This window comes from Thalia democratica, chromosome 2, assembly GCF_965202585.1.
Source record: "Thalia democratica chromosome 2, ktThaDemo2.hap1.1, whole genome shotgun sequence".
In the NCBI taxonomy this organism is placed as follows: Eukaryota; Metazoa; Chordata; class Thaliacea; order Salpida; family Salpidae; genus Thalia; species Thalia democratica.
Window position 1 is genome coordinate 106,630,106 of NC_139166.1, and position 16,508 is coordinate 106,646,613.

Genomic DNA, 16,508 nt, shown 5'->3' on the forward strand with positions numbered 1-16,508 from the left:
AACTTAGTAATAGTATTAAAATTTAAATATAGTGTTAAATCTTAACAATTACTAAATAAGAATGAGACTAGTGTTAAAAGTTTTAAATAATCTTGGATAATGCAACTTAGTATTTCAAAAATATTACCAGAATTATATAAAACTGCAAAAAAAGGAAAACAAAATACTTCCAAAATACATTTAACTTACATAAATTTAAAAGTAACTGATTCCAAATGTAGAATAAAGATAATTATGTCAAGTTATAAAAACCTTATTAGATAGGTAATTATTTTTACTCAAGTATCTATTGAAAAAAATCAATATTATATATCCAGTTTATAACCATTTTCAAAATGTATAAGTGTAAAATAGCTTAAAGCTTTTTATTTAGCTGTTCAATTTATAAAATGTAAAGTAATTTATAAAATATATGGGAATTATATTTATTTTATCTATCTTTTTTGCATTTCTGAAATAAGAATTTCCAGGTTTTTTTAGCCTAAATTATCAAAATCTAGTTTTTTTTTTCCACGATTCTAAATTTTGTAGCAACCCTGCAGAAATTAAGAATTATTTTAAATCTGTTTCATTTTAATTTTTTCAAACTTCAAAAAAACCATGGTTTATTTTGTTAAACATTAAAGCTAAAATTTAAAGAAAAGATAATAAAATAGTGCTGTATTATTACAAAAATTTTTTTTTCTAATTTTTTGTAAGGTTAACTTCTTTATTAAACTACAACAATTTTTAATAGATATGGCCAGTCAAAGTTGGGCCGCATAATAGGTTCCCTATGAGAAGGGAAAACAAAAACCGCAAAAAAAACTATTTTATTTAAAATCTATCTCCTACATTTTTCATGCAATCTTCTTCAAGCTTCAACAGTCCAATCTTTATACAATAACAAAAAAAAAATTTACTTTGGACTTAAAAAAAACATTTTAAAAATATTATTTTTTAAAAGAAAAGCTTTTTTTAACATTTGTGATAAATTAAATTTTGTTAAATTATTTAAATTCATGAGTAACGTTTTTTTTTAATATAAGGAACACTTCCTGAAAATTTGAAGAAGATTGCTTGAAAAATGTAGGAGGAGATAAGTTTTTAGTGAACTTTAAAATTTCTGAGAAAATTGAACATAAAAAATCTGCATTGTATACGTTTGTATTGGAAACCTTTTACAAAAAATAAATCATTTAATATCTGATATTTTTGAATTCCATAAAAACTGGCTTGTAGTTTGTAGTTAAAGCTTTCTAATAAAAGTTCAAGTTATTTTTGTAAAAAATACTGTAGTACTCCCCCCACCCTATGGCGCTAACTAAAACGTCAAATAACTAGAAATCACTAAAAATCTATCTCCTCCTACGTTTTTTGAGATAACTACCTCAAATTTTTAGGATATGTTCTTTGCAGTATTTAAAAAATTCTGTTGGAACAGAATTTAAAAAAATTAAAAAATAAAAATTTTATAAAAAAAAAAAAAACAAAAAAATATTTTTTTTTTTGTTTATTTTTTATATAAAATTTTTATTTTATTTTTTTTTTTAAATTCCTTCTGACAGAATTTTCTAAATATATCAAGGAACATTTCCTGAAAGTTTGAGGTAGTTATCTCAAAAAACGTAGGAGAAGATAGATTTTTAGTGAAATAGTCTATTTTTGCCGTTTTAGTTTGCGCCTCCCATAAGGATCCTATTGTTGGCTTTGACTTTGACCGGCTATATCTCAAAAAATATTTTGATTTTTTTAAATCTGTAAAAAGCATCTTGTAGCTTAGTAAATACTATATAAAATAAGATCAAAAACCAAAATAGGGTGTTTACCCCCCCCCTATGCCCTTAAAGTACCATTGATAGATAAATCAACAACAATGTTGCATTTTTTTGAGGCAGAAATGCTTAAAGAGACTAAAAATTACCCAGAGTTGGCTACTTGAGTCATCCCGGGTTGAAAAAATTAAAAATATTTTTAATGAGCAAAACACTGAAAAAAATAATATTAATACACTCTGAATATAAAACTGTACCAAGACATTACCATAAAAACTTTGAAAAAAACATAAAACTATCTCAAGTTTAAAAAAACTTTAAACTAGTCATATTTGGTTTAATTTTTTTTTTAACTAGCTTGAGAATAAGACAACCCTTAACTATTTATATTTGAAATATTAAATTCCAAATACTTTAAGTTAAAGCAATAAATGAATAATGAAACATATAAATTTGGTGTGGTAGTGATTAGAAAATTAAAATAAAAAATTATTGGCGTGCCAGAATCTTATTTATTATTTCCCAAGACGGTTTTTGAAAAACTTCTACCAGGTTATCTGAATAACTTCCAGGTTTTTGAAAGTAAAAGGTTTTTTAGCCTATATTGTCAAGTTCAAAGTGTTGCCGGGATTTTAGGTTTTAGTTCACCCTGTAAGAGTTCTGAATTTTTGTTATAAAATTCAGAATGATATCATACAGGGTTGCCAAATATTTTTGGCAAATTATCTCAAGATTTTTAAAATTTGTTACAGGTTTAAAATTCCAAGTTTTAGGTCTATTTTCAGTTTAAAATCAAGTTTAAGCTAAATAACTATGTTAGAAAGTATTAAGACATTGAAAAGATATGTTGAAGCTTATTTAATGTATATTTTAACAATAAAAAATTTGATGCTGACATAAAAATCATATATATACCATAGATTTTAATGTCAAATTGAAATCTTACTACTTAGAAGTAAGAGTTGTTAAAATTTCTGGGTATTTCCAGGTAGATATTTTTATTCAAAATTTTGCTATTTCCAGGTTTTTCGGGTTTTTAAAGCCTAATTTGTCAAATCCAGAATTTCAAGTTTTTTTTAGCCTGATTTGTCAAATTCCAGGTTTTTTGGGAATCCTGTATCATAGCATTTAAAATGTATTTAAACCTTAATGAACAATACCCAATTGTTGTAACATTTTAAATCTTTTACACTTATCAAATATATATTTTATTAACTTGAAATTTAGGTCAAAGAAGAAAAAAATCAAGAATTTTATTTGACTTTTTGCTTTTTAACTATGTTATTTTTTATTAATTAAAGTAACTTATGTGATATATGAGTGAGAGATAAATAGAACTCTATATTTATGTATAACATTTATATTTATTATTAAACCCTTTGAAAAATATAAAATATACTTGTTCATTAAAAATTTAATTTTTTGAACAATATCAAAATATTGAAAGTTGTACAACTAACACTAGTTATACTGGGCTTTTTGGGCAATAAAAAAATAGTTACTTTTTATCTTAATTTTTTTTCAAATAGCCTGAGTGTACTTGATATGTTTATGTGTGGCAATCACGGCCTTCTCTAAGCATTTTTATAAACAAACTATCTCAAGTTTTATTGCCCAAATTTTTTGCATAAAAAACTTAATTTTTGAAGGTTTTTTAGAGAATGTTCTTAAGATGTTATCTAGGGCATAGGTGGGTTAATCACCTTTTTCACAATTTAATCTTGTTTTGTAGAGTTTTAACTAAGCTATAAGATGCTTTTAAACATTTTTCAAAAATATCAAAAAAGAATTTGAGATATTGCAGGTTAAAGTCGGAGGCACCAAAAGGTTATTTATGGAAGGTGCAAACTACAATGGCAAAAAAGATCATTTCACTAAAAATCTTTTTTTTTTATTTTTGAGATAAGTACCTCAAATTTTAGAAATTGTTTCTTGCAATATTTATAAAATTCTCTCAGGAAGAATTTTTTTTTAAATAAAAACAAATTTTTTTTACAAAAAAAAAAGTTTTTATTTTGTTATTAAATTTTATACTACAATTTGTTTAACTCTGTTCAGTCAGAACTTTCTAAATGTTGGAAGGAACATTTCCTGAAAGTTTGAAGTAGTTATCTCAAAAATAGTAGAAGATGGATTTTTAGTGATTTCTAATTATTTGACATTTTAGTTTGTGCCTCCCATAAAAATCCTATAGTAGTCTCCAGCTTTGACCAAATGTATCTCAAAAACTTTTTTGAGTTTTAAAAATTTGTAGGATCAACTTGTAGCTTAGTTAAAACTCAATAAAATAATACTTAACTGTGAAAAAAGTGATTTTGAACCAGAAGTTTAAAACTTTTAGATGCATAAAAATTACAACCTCATAAGGTTTATTTGAAAAATGACTGCCAGCTAAATAGCTTAATATAATGATATATGATTAATAAATAGCTAAAAAGCTGAGTGGACAATCAATAGTAGCACATAATGCTGTTGGTATGTGTTTTGGCCATGGGTTTTGAGTTTGAAATATTCAATTCAGAGTTTTAAAGTCTCCATTAGGCCTTACATATGCCAAAAAGTTACAGATGAACAACAATAGAATTTTCTACTTTTTTATTTGATTTCTTTTAAAACTGTAATAAACTGAAAATAAAATTCAGCAACTGTTTTTTATTAAATAGAAAGCAGGTGTACTTTTAAGGCAATTGCAAAATTAACATTTGATTTTCTTTCTGTGGGTCGCTTGAGATTTCCACTACTAGCAAAATTCCCTCAGGTACACAGTAACAAAAACTAATTAAATTTTATAACCAGAGCGAAAAATAAACAGTACACATATAAAACAAAATAAAATAGAAAACTACTTTTTACGTAATAAATTATTATACGACAAACACTTTATTTTTAGAAATTTATTATGTCAAAAATCGAACAAGACAAAATTGCAAAACTAATTTTGTGGTAATATTTAACTAATAGTTTATACAAGTTGAAGTGAAGCAATTAGTCTTAAGTTAATTTATACAAAACAAAAAGGGATATGTCTTAAAATACTTTTTTTAGTGAAAGTAACTAATATATAATAAAAAATACATAATAATAATAAAACATAACACAAAAAAGATGTTAGTTATTGAAATTTTAGTAAATTTTTTGAACATAATTAAGTGTTTTTAAACTATAGCTGAGTAAAATATTTTATTTAATTCCAAACATTAATTTTAAAGTAAAATAACAAATCAGACAAAAAAAAAACATTTTTGTTAGTAAGTTGTTTAACTAGCGATGTACACTAACAAACTTTATTTTTGAGTCCTATAAATTGTTTATTATTAATCAAACGACAAAAATACGCACAAAATATCAGTTATCGAGTTGCACACTACTTGGATACCTTTTAACGTCTTGTCTAACTATCTTGCTTATATTAAAACTTCTGTAAAAAAAAAATTTGAATTAAAGGAATCTGATAAATCTTGATTTATTGTAATTAATCTAATAAAACAAATTTTAACCTTTATTTTAGAACTTTAATAAACTTGAAATATGCAACCTTGTTCGAATACCAATGATATTGTAACTAAATTAGACTATTAATTCAGTAGTTTTGTTCAAAAGTTGCTTTTATTCATAATTAGTACTAAGATTAAATTTCTATTTCAAAAATTAAATTCTTAATAGTGGAAACAAAAGTTTTGTTACAAAACTATATAACTTTGAATACTCTTAATAACGTAAAATATTTTAAAACCATTGTTTTTATTTTTTTTTTTTTTAATTTTGATAAAAAAAAACAAATTGCGGTCATTAACCAGCTTGTCTAACTTTTTAGTGCAAACATTTTAAATACGTCATCTACATGGTTAGCCAATGACTAACTCGCTGTAAAATAAATTTTGGTAACAACAACAGATCATTAACCATGAAAATGCTAAGACTTAATGGTCTCACCCACTATATATTCAACCAAAGCATATTTTTCGTTTGCAAACGCAACTGCGCAACTTTGCAAGGGCAAAATTAGTTTATATGTAAATGGTATATTATAGCTGTTTATTAAGTTTCGTACATTAGTTAATAGAATTATAAATTAAACTGAAGAGAATTCTTTTTAGCGGCGATTTTGGAATTAACTAGTTATTTTTATAACGTTTCACATCTAGATCAACTGTATTTAAATTATTAACATTGGTGAGGATAAATAAATAGTTTCCTTTTTAAAAGGTAGTTTTTGGATAATGTTAACAAGCTCTAGTATAGTTAGTAGTAACAATTGTAAAAAATTTCAGTTAATGATTTTTGTAAAAGTAATTTATATACCGGAATACATTTTGTTATAGTAATTAGTTTTTAACAGTTTTAAACTATTTTAAATTGACAATGTCGGTATTAAAATGTCTTCCAGGTTTTAAAAAGCTACACGTTCAAAGGTCTATTTTTGGTTTAAAATTAAGTTTATGGTAAAAAATTGTATTAAATAGTATTATTAAACTGAAAAGATATGTTAAATCTTTTTTAAATGTTTTTGTTTAATTTATTTTTTTTTTATGATGAAAGATTTTTTTTTATCTTTACAATAGATTTTTGTGTCAAATTAAAATTTTAGTACTTCACATGTAAAAGTTTTAAACTGCAGCTTTTCATTTTTTTTATTGATTTTTGTTCAAAATGCTAGATTTTTTTTTTAATTTTTCAAATTACATTTTTTTTTATATTTTATTTATATAATAATTTTTTTAAGTACAAAGCTATGTTTTAGGATTAAAAAGATATTAAGTAAAATTTTTTACTTATATGTGTTTGTAAAACACATAGTAACACGATCAAAAATGCTCAAATTGTGAAGTTTAAAAAGGTGTAAGATATATAAATGCAAAACCCGCGATTCAGGAAAGCGAGCCGTAACGTGGTGGGTTAATGTGTCAGACCAAAATTTTTATGATCTAGGGTACCTGGGTTCAAAGCCAGCCAGTTGTACATTTTTTAATGTGCTCATTTACCATTTCTATAGAATAAAATATTTATGATCTATAATCAAAGATGTATTTTATCTTAAAGTATATTACTTAGTTCAATAATTTTCACAAAATTTTGTTGTAAAAAACAAACATTAAAAAATTATTATTTTTTATTTCATAATTGTTACTATAGTACAGATAAATAAATATTTATTAATTAAAACTTTATTTTTTGCACAAAAGTGTTTAAATATAACAAAAGTACGAACATGTTTTCATCAAAATGTATAGAAAATAAACAAAATAAGAAACAGTAAAAATATAATAAAAAACTGGTAAAATATTATAAATTTTTTAGTTTGTTTGAAAAAAAAATTTTTGCAAAAATATACTCTATTAACTTTTACACTATTAAAAATATTTACTAATACAAATAGTTTACTACCATCCGGCTTTATAATAAATTAAAAAACTAAGCTTTTAAAAGCATTTTATTAACTATAAATTAGTTGGAAATTAGTTTGTTTTACTTAATTATTAAAATCAATCAAAGTTGAGCATTTAAAAATCAATGAATTTTAAAATAAACAAAATTTATGTAGCTATAGTTTAGTAAATGTAAAGAGAAAAATAAACATCAGTAATAATTTTTTTGTAGATATAAAGTTGACTTAAAATGTAAAGAAACTTTTAAAGCAATTGATAAAAAAATGCTTTAAACAGTAACTTTTTTTTTAAGACACTTAATAAATTCATCAAAAATAACATCAAAAATTGAAAAAAATAACTAAAAAAAGGCAAACCTGTTCACATTTTTAAATTGTAATTAAAAACTAATAAATAAAAAAGGCAGACATGTTTACATAATTAATAAAAAAACTGTATTAATAATCATTGATAAAAACTGTTTCTAAACTAACATACAAAAGCTAATTTGAATCTAACTAATACACTAGTTAAAATCAATGCAAGCCTGGTCACATTTTAATAAAACAAACTATATGAATTAACAAAATTGAAAACATGGATCAAACTTAATTTGTCTAAGTAGTACACTTAACATAATTTAAAATCAATTTTTTTTTTGGTTTGTAAATAATTAATATTGTAGTATAAATAGACATATAATGATCAAAATGAAGTTTTATTTTTTTGCACTAAAAATAAGTTAAGTATCATGTGTTTTCATCAAAAACTTATAAATAGAATCAGAAACAGTAAAAATATAACAAAAAACTTTTATAATATAAAAAAACTTTAAGTTTGTAAAAAAAATAATTTTTCTAATATATATCATGTTTACACTCATTGTTCTAAATTATATAAAATTCAGAAACAGTAAAAGTACGATCACCAACTTAGATAAAAATTGTTTATATATGATTTTTCAAACTGCTACCAAAATTAATATAGCAACTTTTAATTGTTAAAACAAAGATTAAAAAATGGTTAAATTCGAATTGGAAACATACCAACAATTGTATGCAAACCTATCTTGTCAATTCCTCTGACTGCTACAGAAATCTATTTCTCCCAAATCTTACATACATTGTTTGACTTACCTACCCATGATTCAGAGGCATAGAATTAGAGGTGCACGATTATTCAAATTCCATCTAAAAATAAAATAGGCTCTTATATGCTTATAAGAAAGCTTTAAGTATAAACTACAAGCCAGTTTTTATATAATTGAAAATTTATATAAGTTTTGAGATGTTGTAATTTTAACATACTTGTTTAAAAGTTTTTGAATTTTGCTATTTTAAAACATTAGAAATAAACAAAAAATCTAATTACTACAAGGAATGTTTATATAGCAATCAATCATATAGAATAATTTTTTATTATAATATAAATAAAAACTAACATAAGTGTGAAGTATGATGTCCTTTTCCAAAGATTGAGCACTGTCATCCTATTTCTCCCTCTTGTATGAAGCCATTATTTACTTTAATAAATAATATACAAATTTATTTAATTTGTATATAAAAAATCATAAATCTGTAAATAAACAAAAGTTGAATAATATTCTGTAGTTAATTATCTTAATAATGTTACAATTTGTGAATAATAAACTTTTAATTATTATTTATATATGATTTTAATACATACAATTATTTTTTTTTTATAGAAAAAGATCAGTCTCACTAAATCTTCTACAACAATAAACTCTCATTTACATTATTACAAAAACAATTAATTGGTTTGTGACTAATAAAGTTTATAATTTTAAATTCTTTAGTAAAAAAACCTGCATATAGAAGTTAAACCCACACTTGGGCTTAAACAATCTAATAAATAGTGTTATTGTATTTGGATATATACCGATTAAAACTTTTTTCTTAACAAGTTTTGCCACATATTTTTTATCATTTAGATCAAAATAATTTTCAAATAAATGTTTTTTATTGTCTTATTTAAATTGTGACCAGTTACAAAAATAATGAGTATGATCATAATTATTAGATGTTATATATTTATTTTTATTAGATATGTCATTGCTTATAATGTCAGTAATACAAAGAAAATTTGAACAATTAAAAATTAATTCCAAAGCTTTTTTAGGTTTTAGTTTGTTGGTTAATTAGCTATTTGTAAAAACTTGGTCACCTAAAGTCAACAAGGTTAAAGGATTTGAAGAAGGTGAAGAATAAGAAGGTGAAGAAGAAAAAGGTGAAGAAGAAGATAAAATGGAGAAGTAGAAGAAAGAAAAGAGTTTAAAAGGATTGAACCTGAAGGATTAGAAAATTGTTTAACACAAAGGGGTTTTTGTGTTTTTTTAGGTAAAATAGCTGGTGAAGTCAACAAAGTCATTTTTTAGAAGGTGGAGAAAGGTAAGCATTTAAAAGGATTGAACCTGAAGGTTCAAAAAATTGTTTAATACCAAGGGTTTTGGTGGGAAATTTTTTGGATGTAGAAGTTGGTTGTACGGGAACAAATAACAGATCAGAAAAGTTTAAAAATTAATAGGTTGTGTTTTACTATTTTAAAGAAGTTTGAGGAAGTCTTATCGTTTTTATTTGAAGAACTTTACCTGGATTTACAAAATTCCAGAAATTTATTAACTTCTAATAAGTTAGTGTTAGTTTTTTCTAACAAAAATACCTGGTATGAAGGGCTTATACAACTTCTATCTTCTCTGTTGCTTGTAGAAAACAAAAGCTAAAAATATTTTATGTTTTAAAAGCGTTTCAAACATAACACTGATAATTCATTCTAACTTAAAAATTAGTATACAAAAAATACACTTACCATTTTTTGTAAATTACAACTCATTCTATTTAAATGCTACAAAGAATAATAATAAGAAGTACCTCAACGAATTTAAATATTACTAAACCAAATAAAAAATGATGATATATATTTAACCTTAATACAAAACTTAACATATAAATTATTTTAAATTTTATTAGGACATTACTAGCTAATTTATAACTATCACTATATATTGCTAAGAAAACGAATTAATTTCTTTATCTATAATTATATATATTTTTCATTAAATTCTTCTTTTATTATTTATTTTATTTCTTATTTCAATGAATGCTTTTACATTTCTCAGCTTAGCATCAGTTGTTGTTAAGCTACTGTTACTACTGTTAAAACAGCCTCTGATTGGCTTAAAAAAAGCTTGCTCTAATTGGCTAATCTAGTAGTGGAAATCTCAAGCGACCCTCTTTCTGTAGTTAGTAGAGCACAAAACTTTGTTAGAAGCCATTTTGTCCAAAAGTGTCAAATTAATCAGTTTTCTTTAAGCTAGAAAATTAAATTTAATTGCATTTATTTCAAATGTTAAAAAATAACTAAAAATACAATTTAAGATTAATCTATAAAATTTTAATATAACAATAGTTGTTTTCACGGTGATTTCTTTAGTCTTAAGTTGTTTTCTTTCTTAATAACTACCTTGCAACAGGACCTTAAAAAATTAAATCTTGTTTTTGGATAAATTGCCGCTGTAATTACCAAATTTAATTATAGCGTAAATCTAGCTGTGTTAACGCTAAGTTTTGTTATGCTTGGATCGTTAAGCATCATAATTAAAGTTTTAAAGTCAGAAAAGTAGAGTTTTTTCAAAGAGATAGAATTAATCAGTAAAAGAACTTGAATACTAATGTTGTTATAACAACTAAACAATTATTAGTCAAAAAATGTTAGTCTAAATTATTTTTAAATTATAAGCAGTGGCAGTTGTGTGGTATTCAACTATTTAGTTTTTGGCAACTATGCAACTCATGCAAGAACATGCAAGAATTAGGGGAAAACTCCTAAAAGAATTTAAAATGCTTAGTTTTGGTAAGTGTAATTTCTCTAAAAGTCTGGTTAGCTTATTTTTAGTGACTAAAACAAAATTGTTTAAATGAAGAACTTCCTTATATATTCATTGTCTTGTTCAATAAATAAGGCACCTCTTTTAAGATGATAATTAAAAAAGTTTTTATTACTTTTCAGTTTAGTTTGTAAAACTTTTATCTAGCAATATACTTGTTTATCTTTTAAAAAAACTTTACTTAAAAATTATTCTTCATAACTCCTATCAGTTTTAGTTTATTAGTGTTATAAACTCAAACATTTCTAGCTTTAATTGACTGAAAGTTTAAGTTTTATGCTAGAAAATTAAAAAAAAATCTTTTTTTTTGCAAGTAATTTTTCAAATTATCTTTTCATAAGTAAAGTTGTATAGATTAAAAATATTTCGAACTTAGCTGGACTATCTTAAAGTCTTAAAATATATTTTTTGAAAACTCAGATTTTTAAAAGTTTCATGTCCTGGACAAGACGTAAAAAGATATCCAAGTGGTGTACGACTCGATGACAAAATGACAATTTTAAATAGTTAAGAAAATTGATAGTTAGTTGGCGAATAAGTTAATTTGGCAATGGGTGTTAAGCAGTATTATAGTCTATGGCCTTAATTTGCCAGAATAGTAATGTTGCTACACCAACTGAATAATGAAAAGAAAAGTTTGTTTTAACCTAAAATGTCATGTAAGAGTAGTTAGTGGTTCTCAAATGATCAAAACAGGCAATTTCGTAGCAATTTGTGACCTGCTGTTCGTTTAGTGAAAATATTGATAAAATAATTTTTAAATGCCTTAAGAACTTTTTTAATCGTAGAATATGGCTTATTATTTAGCAATAAATCTTTATTAGTGTTTTCATGATGCTAAATTTTATCACCTTTTTACCTGATAATCACTTATATTTAAATAACTGCAGACGTGGAGTAACTTTATCTGGAAAATTAAGACTTGACTTATACAAAAATACTGATGCCGACCCGTTATATAAGTAAAGTTAATTTCAACAATAAGGCTTTATTGCTAAAGTCAATCGAGCATGACATTTTGAGTTTAAACTGACAGAAATTTGTTCGTAATTTAATTGAGTTATAACTTGTGGCATTTATTCAAAGTAATCTCAATAAAAATATAGGTTTAGCAAACTAATATTATTTATCAAAAATATTTCAGAGTATAGTTTTGAATAACTTATTTAAAATTTTCTTATAAAATTGATTTTAGTTTTGAACATAGAAAAAAACTTTTTGATCAAGAGTTGGATATGATCCCTGCCTGACCTATTGTTTTTAAACAAATTGGTCCTTTTAAAATTCATATGAAAACTAATATTTGTGTGTATAAACTAAGATATTAACAAAGTTGTAACAAAGCAGTATGAAGTATAGTTAAGTATTATAATCAAGTGAGTGCTTAAAATAAAAATAAAAATATTTATTTTTGCAAAGGGTTGGTATACAAACTGATTTTTTACAATTAAAAATAACGCATTTGAAGTCTCAGGCTTAAAATAGAAATAAGAAAAAATTGAACAGTTGTTTTTTATACTTCATTTTACTAATTTTTGTGCTAACCCTAAACATGATACTATATAAGTAAAAATATTAAGGGCATTCATTGGAGGTGAAGTATTTTTTTAATTAATATCACTGCCTCTTATATTAGGCTGAATTTAAAAAATATATCGTGATACAGAGTTTCTAAAACCTGAAAATCTCTAGAATTAGACAGTTAAGAAAAAAAAAAAAACATGGAATTTAAAATATTTTAGAAAAACATAGAATTTTGAACCAAAATCCTTAAAAAACCTGAAATTCTAACTAACTGTTACATGCAAAATAAGAAAACTTAGGCTAAATACAATAAATTTACTTATATCATTACATTGTTTTTAATTTTCTTTACCATTTTAGACTTTAATTTCAGTTTTATACTAGAAATGTTTTTGATTTTATTAAAACTCAGGCTTGCTTGTATACTTATATTTATCTTATACCTATATTTATAATTTAGAAATAAAGAGAAATAGATTGGTTAGTTTTAATGTTTTTAATTAATTTTTATTATATCTCTATGTTCAATTGAATCTTTTTCAATTGGTTCATGTTAAACTTTGTTTTTTTTTTGGCCTCTCTTGGTTTTCTAGTTTAATAGCAATAATTAGTATTTTAGTTTATGTTAAGTCAAACAACAGAAAGTTCTCAACTTAAGTAGTCTTAAGGAGATAAGTTATATATTTTTTTTAATTTTACAGTAAATTATCAACAAAACAGTTTATAAGAGTGAAAAATTGCTTTGTTGATAATAAAAATAAAATAAAATGTATATATAAGAAAAACTAAATCAGTTGTTGATCATAACTACTATTTTTTAGTTTTAAGATAATTTTAGTCTAGTTTTAACAAGGTTTCAAAAAGATTCAGCCCTTAAATATTTCTATGCATAATTAGTTTTTGAAAAGCTATAAGAACAAGATATTTACTTTATAAATTTAATTGAACTACACAAAAACTATACCGAATTCAAAAAAAAAATAAAACTTACAACTAAAAATAATTCCATATGTAGATTATTACAAGATTAATAACTACTTAATAAAATAATATTAATAAAATTCATTAAAAGACAGTAAAGACTATCACATCAAATAAAATGTTTTATTAGATGTGCGTTGTCTGTTACTTTCCTCATTTACTAAAAAGTTGAAGCCTGTGATACCCAGATAAAAAAAGTTCAAAGCATCTTATGATAGGGAATAGAAGTATACTAAAAATTTAAATCATCATGCCAAGAATTAACATCTTCAGATATATCCTTTTCTATAGATTTACTTTCTCTAACAACTTAGAGTTAAATACTTAATTATTATAGTTTAATGATTTATTTAACTGACTTATGCATAACATACCTAATTTTTACAATTTTTTTTATTCCACATAAGCTAGCTTTATAAATTGTTAGTTCTAAATACTACCCTTATTAATCATAACATGTACTCATATTGGATATACTCAAAATTAAAATTCTTAAATCAACATTATTATTTTTTGGTATATTTTTCTCCACTGAATTTAGTTCAAGTTCTTCTCAAGTTTCCCAAGAGTTTTCTTTTAAATTTATTTAGTTAAATAATATCATAAACTAATTTATGTATTTCATATCTAATTTTAACACAGTACATTATAAGCTATTTGTAAAAGTACTTAACTTTAAATACTATTGCTATTCATCATAAGTCTGATTTTATTAAAAGTATTTATAACAAATATATTCACAACATAACTAAAATGATACAGTTTGCTATTATTCTAACTTAGAGTATATTATTCTTATACTTGAGGTCTTTTGCAATATCAAAAATTTAATTTTGAAACGCTTTAGTAATTTTTAGATATTTTTCTTTTACTTTAATACAATTTGATATATATATATATATAAATTAAAATACTACTTTACAAATGTTTTATTTATTATTAATATTTAAAAATTATTTATTACTTCTAAATACTTTTTTTTTTAGAATTTAAAGTATTTAAACAGCTTTTAGCTATGCACAAATTAATAGAAAATTTAAAGATAAATGCTCAAAAATGTTTAGAAGAAAATATTGCAAAATCTTCGATAGAAAATTTCAAACAAGGTAAGGATAAAACTAATTACTTGACATTTTTAAAAAGATACAAACTAACAGAATTTTTGTTAAGCCAAATTTTGTAATTTTAAAATGTTTAACAAAATAAATTTGAACTTAATCTATCAAAGTTGGGATTATGATATTTAAAAATTTCTCTTAAAATAAAAACGTTTATAAATTCATATAGTACTAACTGAAGTAATAAGTTTCCAAAACAGACTTAAAAAATGTTTGAAGCGTTTAAAATACTAGTAAAATAATTTATAATACACTTTTATTTAACTATTAAAAATATTAAGTTCTAAAGTGAAAAGTTATTAAAACAATATAAAAGACAGTGTAACAAACAACTTAGTATTAAATATTCAGTCCGTCGTGTTTCATAGTTTTTTTTACTTACTTTTAGTCTTTTTGTCAAAATAATTAAACTTACGAAACGGTTATTAAGATTAATATTTTAGATTAGTTTTGTAATTAAACCTAAATAACAAAAAAACTCTTTTTATCAGATAAAACAAAGATTGTAGAAAATGAATTATTAGGATCTCTAAAACTCAATAAGTTAATGTTATATGATGAAGGTAACATAAATATTTTCGATTTTATGAAATACAAAATGACTAAAGACAACGTTCTGACATTTTATAGTTTAGCTAAACTTTACAAAGTAGCTACCATTTCTGAGTCATCGTTGATTTACATAGAACGTTGTTTTCCGATGTTAGTTGAAACTCCAAACTTTTTGCACTTAAGCTCAAATTTTATTGCGAATATACTTTCAAGATCTGATCTAAATATTCACTCAGAAGTTGAAATATTTGATGCAGTAGTTACTTGGTTGAAACACAACAGTGAAGAACGTATAAAATATGCAAAACAATTGCTATTAAAAGTTCGATTTCCTTTGTTGTCAGAACATGCATTGAAATCTATTTCAAATCGTTTCTCAACACTCATTAAAAACCAGGATTGTGCTAAAATATTAGAAGAAGTTTATTTAAACTGTATAGAAGATAAAGTAAGTAGTTGTTGCACAAGAAGATATTGTTGTCAAAACATGTTTAACTTGTTAATATGTGGTGGTTATAAGGCTAACAGAAATAAAGTTGTAAATACGGTAAAACAAGTAGATGGAAGTAATTTGAACAAAGCGAAAGTTCTTTCTTCAATGACTTTTAAGAGAAAAACTTTCCAAGCTGTTTGTTTGAAGGGAGAAGTTTACGTATTTGGTGGTTGCGACAACACAGTTAGTTTAGTGAAATCAGTTGAAAAATATTCACCTCTTACTAATAAATGGAGTAAAGTTACTAGTATGTTCGATAATCGTGCGAGATTTTGTGCTTGTTCATTTGTGGACAAAATATATATTTTCGGAGGATATTGCTTAGAAACAATTAGTTCCTGTTTATATTTCTATACAAAAGAAGAAAGTTGGGAAACAGTTGCTTATATGAAAGAAGCGAGAGAATCTGCGGCGTGTGCGGTTTTTCAAGGAAATATTATAGTTTCCGGTTAATTAGATGATTTGTTATTTGAACTCAGTAGAATCTTATGACGTATTTGCTAATGAATGGTCGTCAATGCCTAATATGATAAATGGTAAAAGTAATCATAGTTTAGTTGTTGTTAAACATAAATTATTTGTTATTGGCGATGAAGTAGACTGTTATGAAATTTTTGACAATGTTTGTAAGAAATTTGTTTCATTTAAGCATCCACTTAGTATTGATTTTAATAAATCTATGGTAATAGGTAAGAGAATTGTAGTTTTGAAGAAAATGGATCATCAGTAATTTGTTATGATGTCGATAAAGATGAATGGTCTGAAGAACCATGTGAAGTAATAAAAGGTCTTTATGATTTTTCTTCAACTATGTTA

General features: G+C 23.8%; 1 protein-coding gene across 1 annotated transcript; it reads left to right on the forward strand.

The window, feature by feature from the left end:
• Window positions 1-15,245: 15,245 nt before the first annotated feature.
• LOC145829158 (kelch-like protein 12) lies at window positions 15,246-16,145 on the forward strand. Its single transcript, XM_082936886.1, has one exon. It carries the CDS (start codon window positions 15,246-15,248, stop codon window positions 16,143-16,145), a length of 900 nt encoding a protein of 299 aa, XP_082793012.1.
• Window positions 16,146-16,508: the final 363 nt, after the last annotated feature.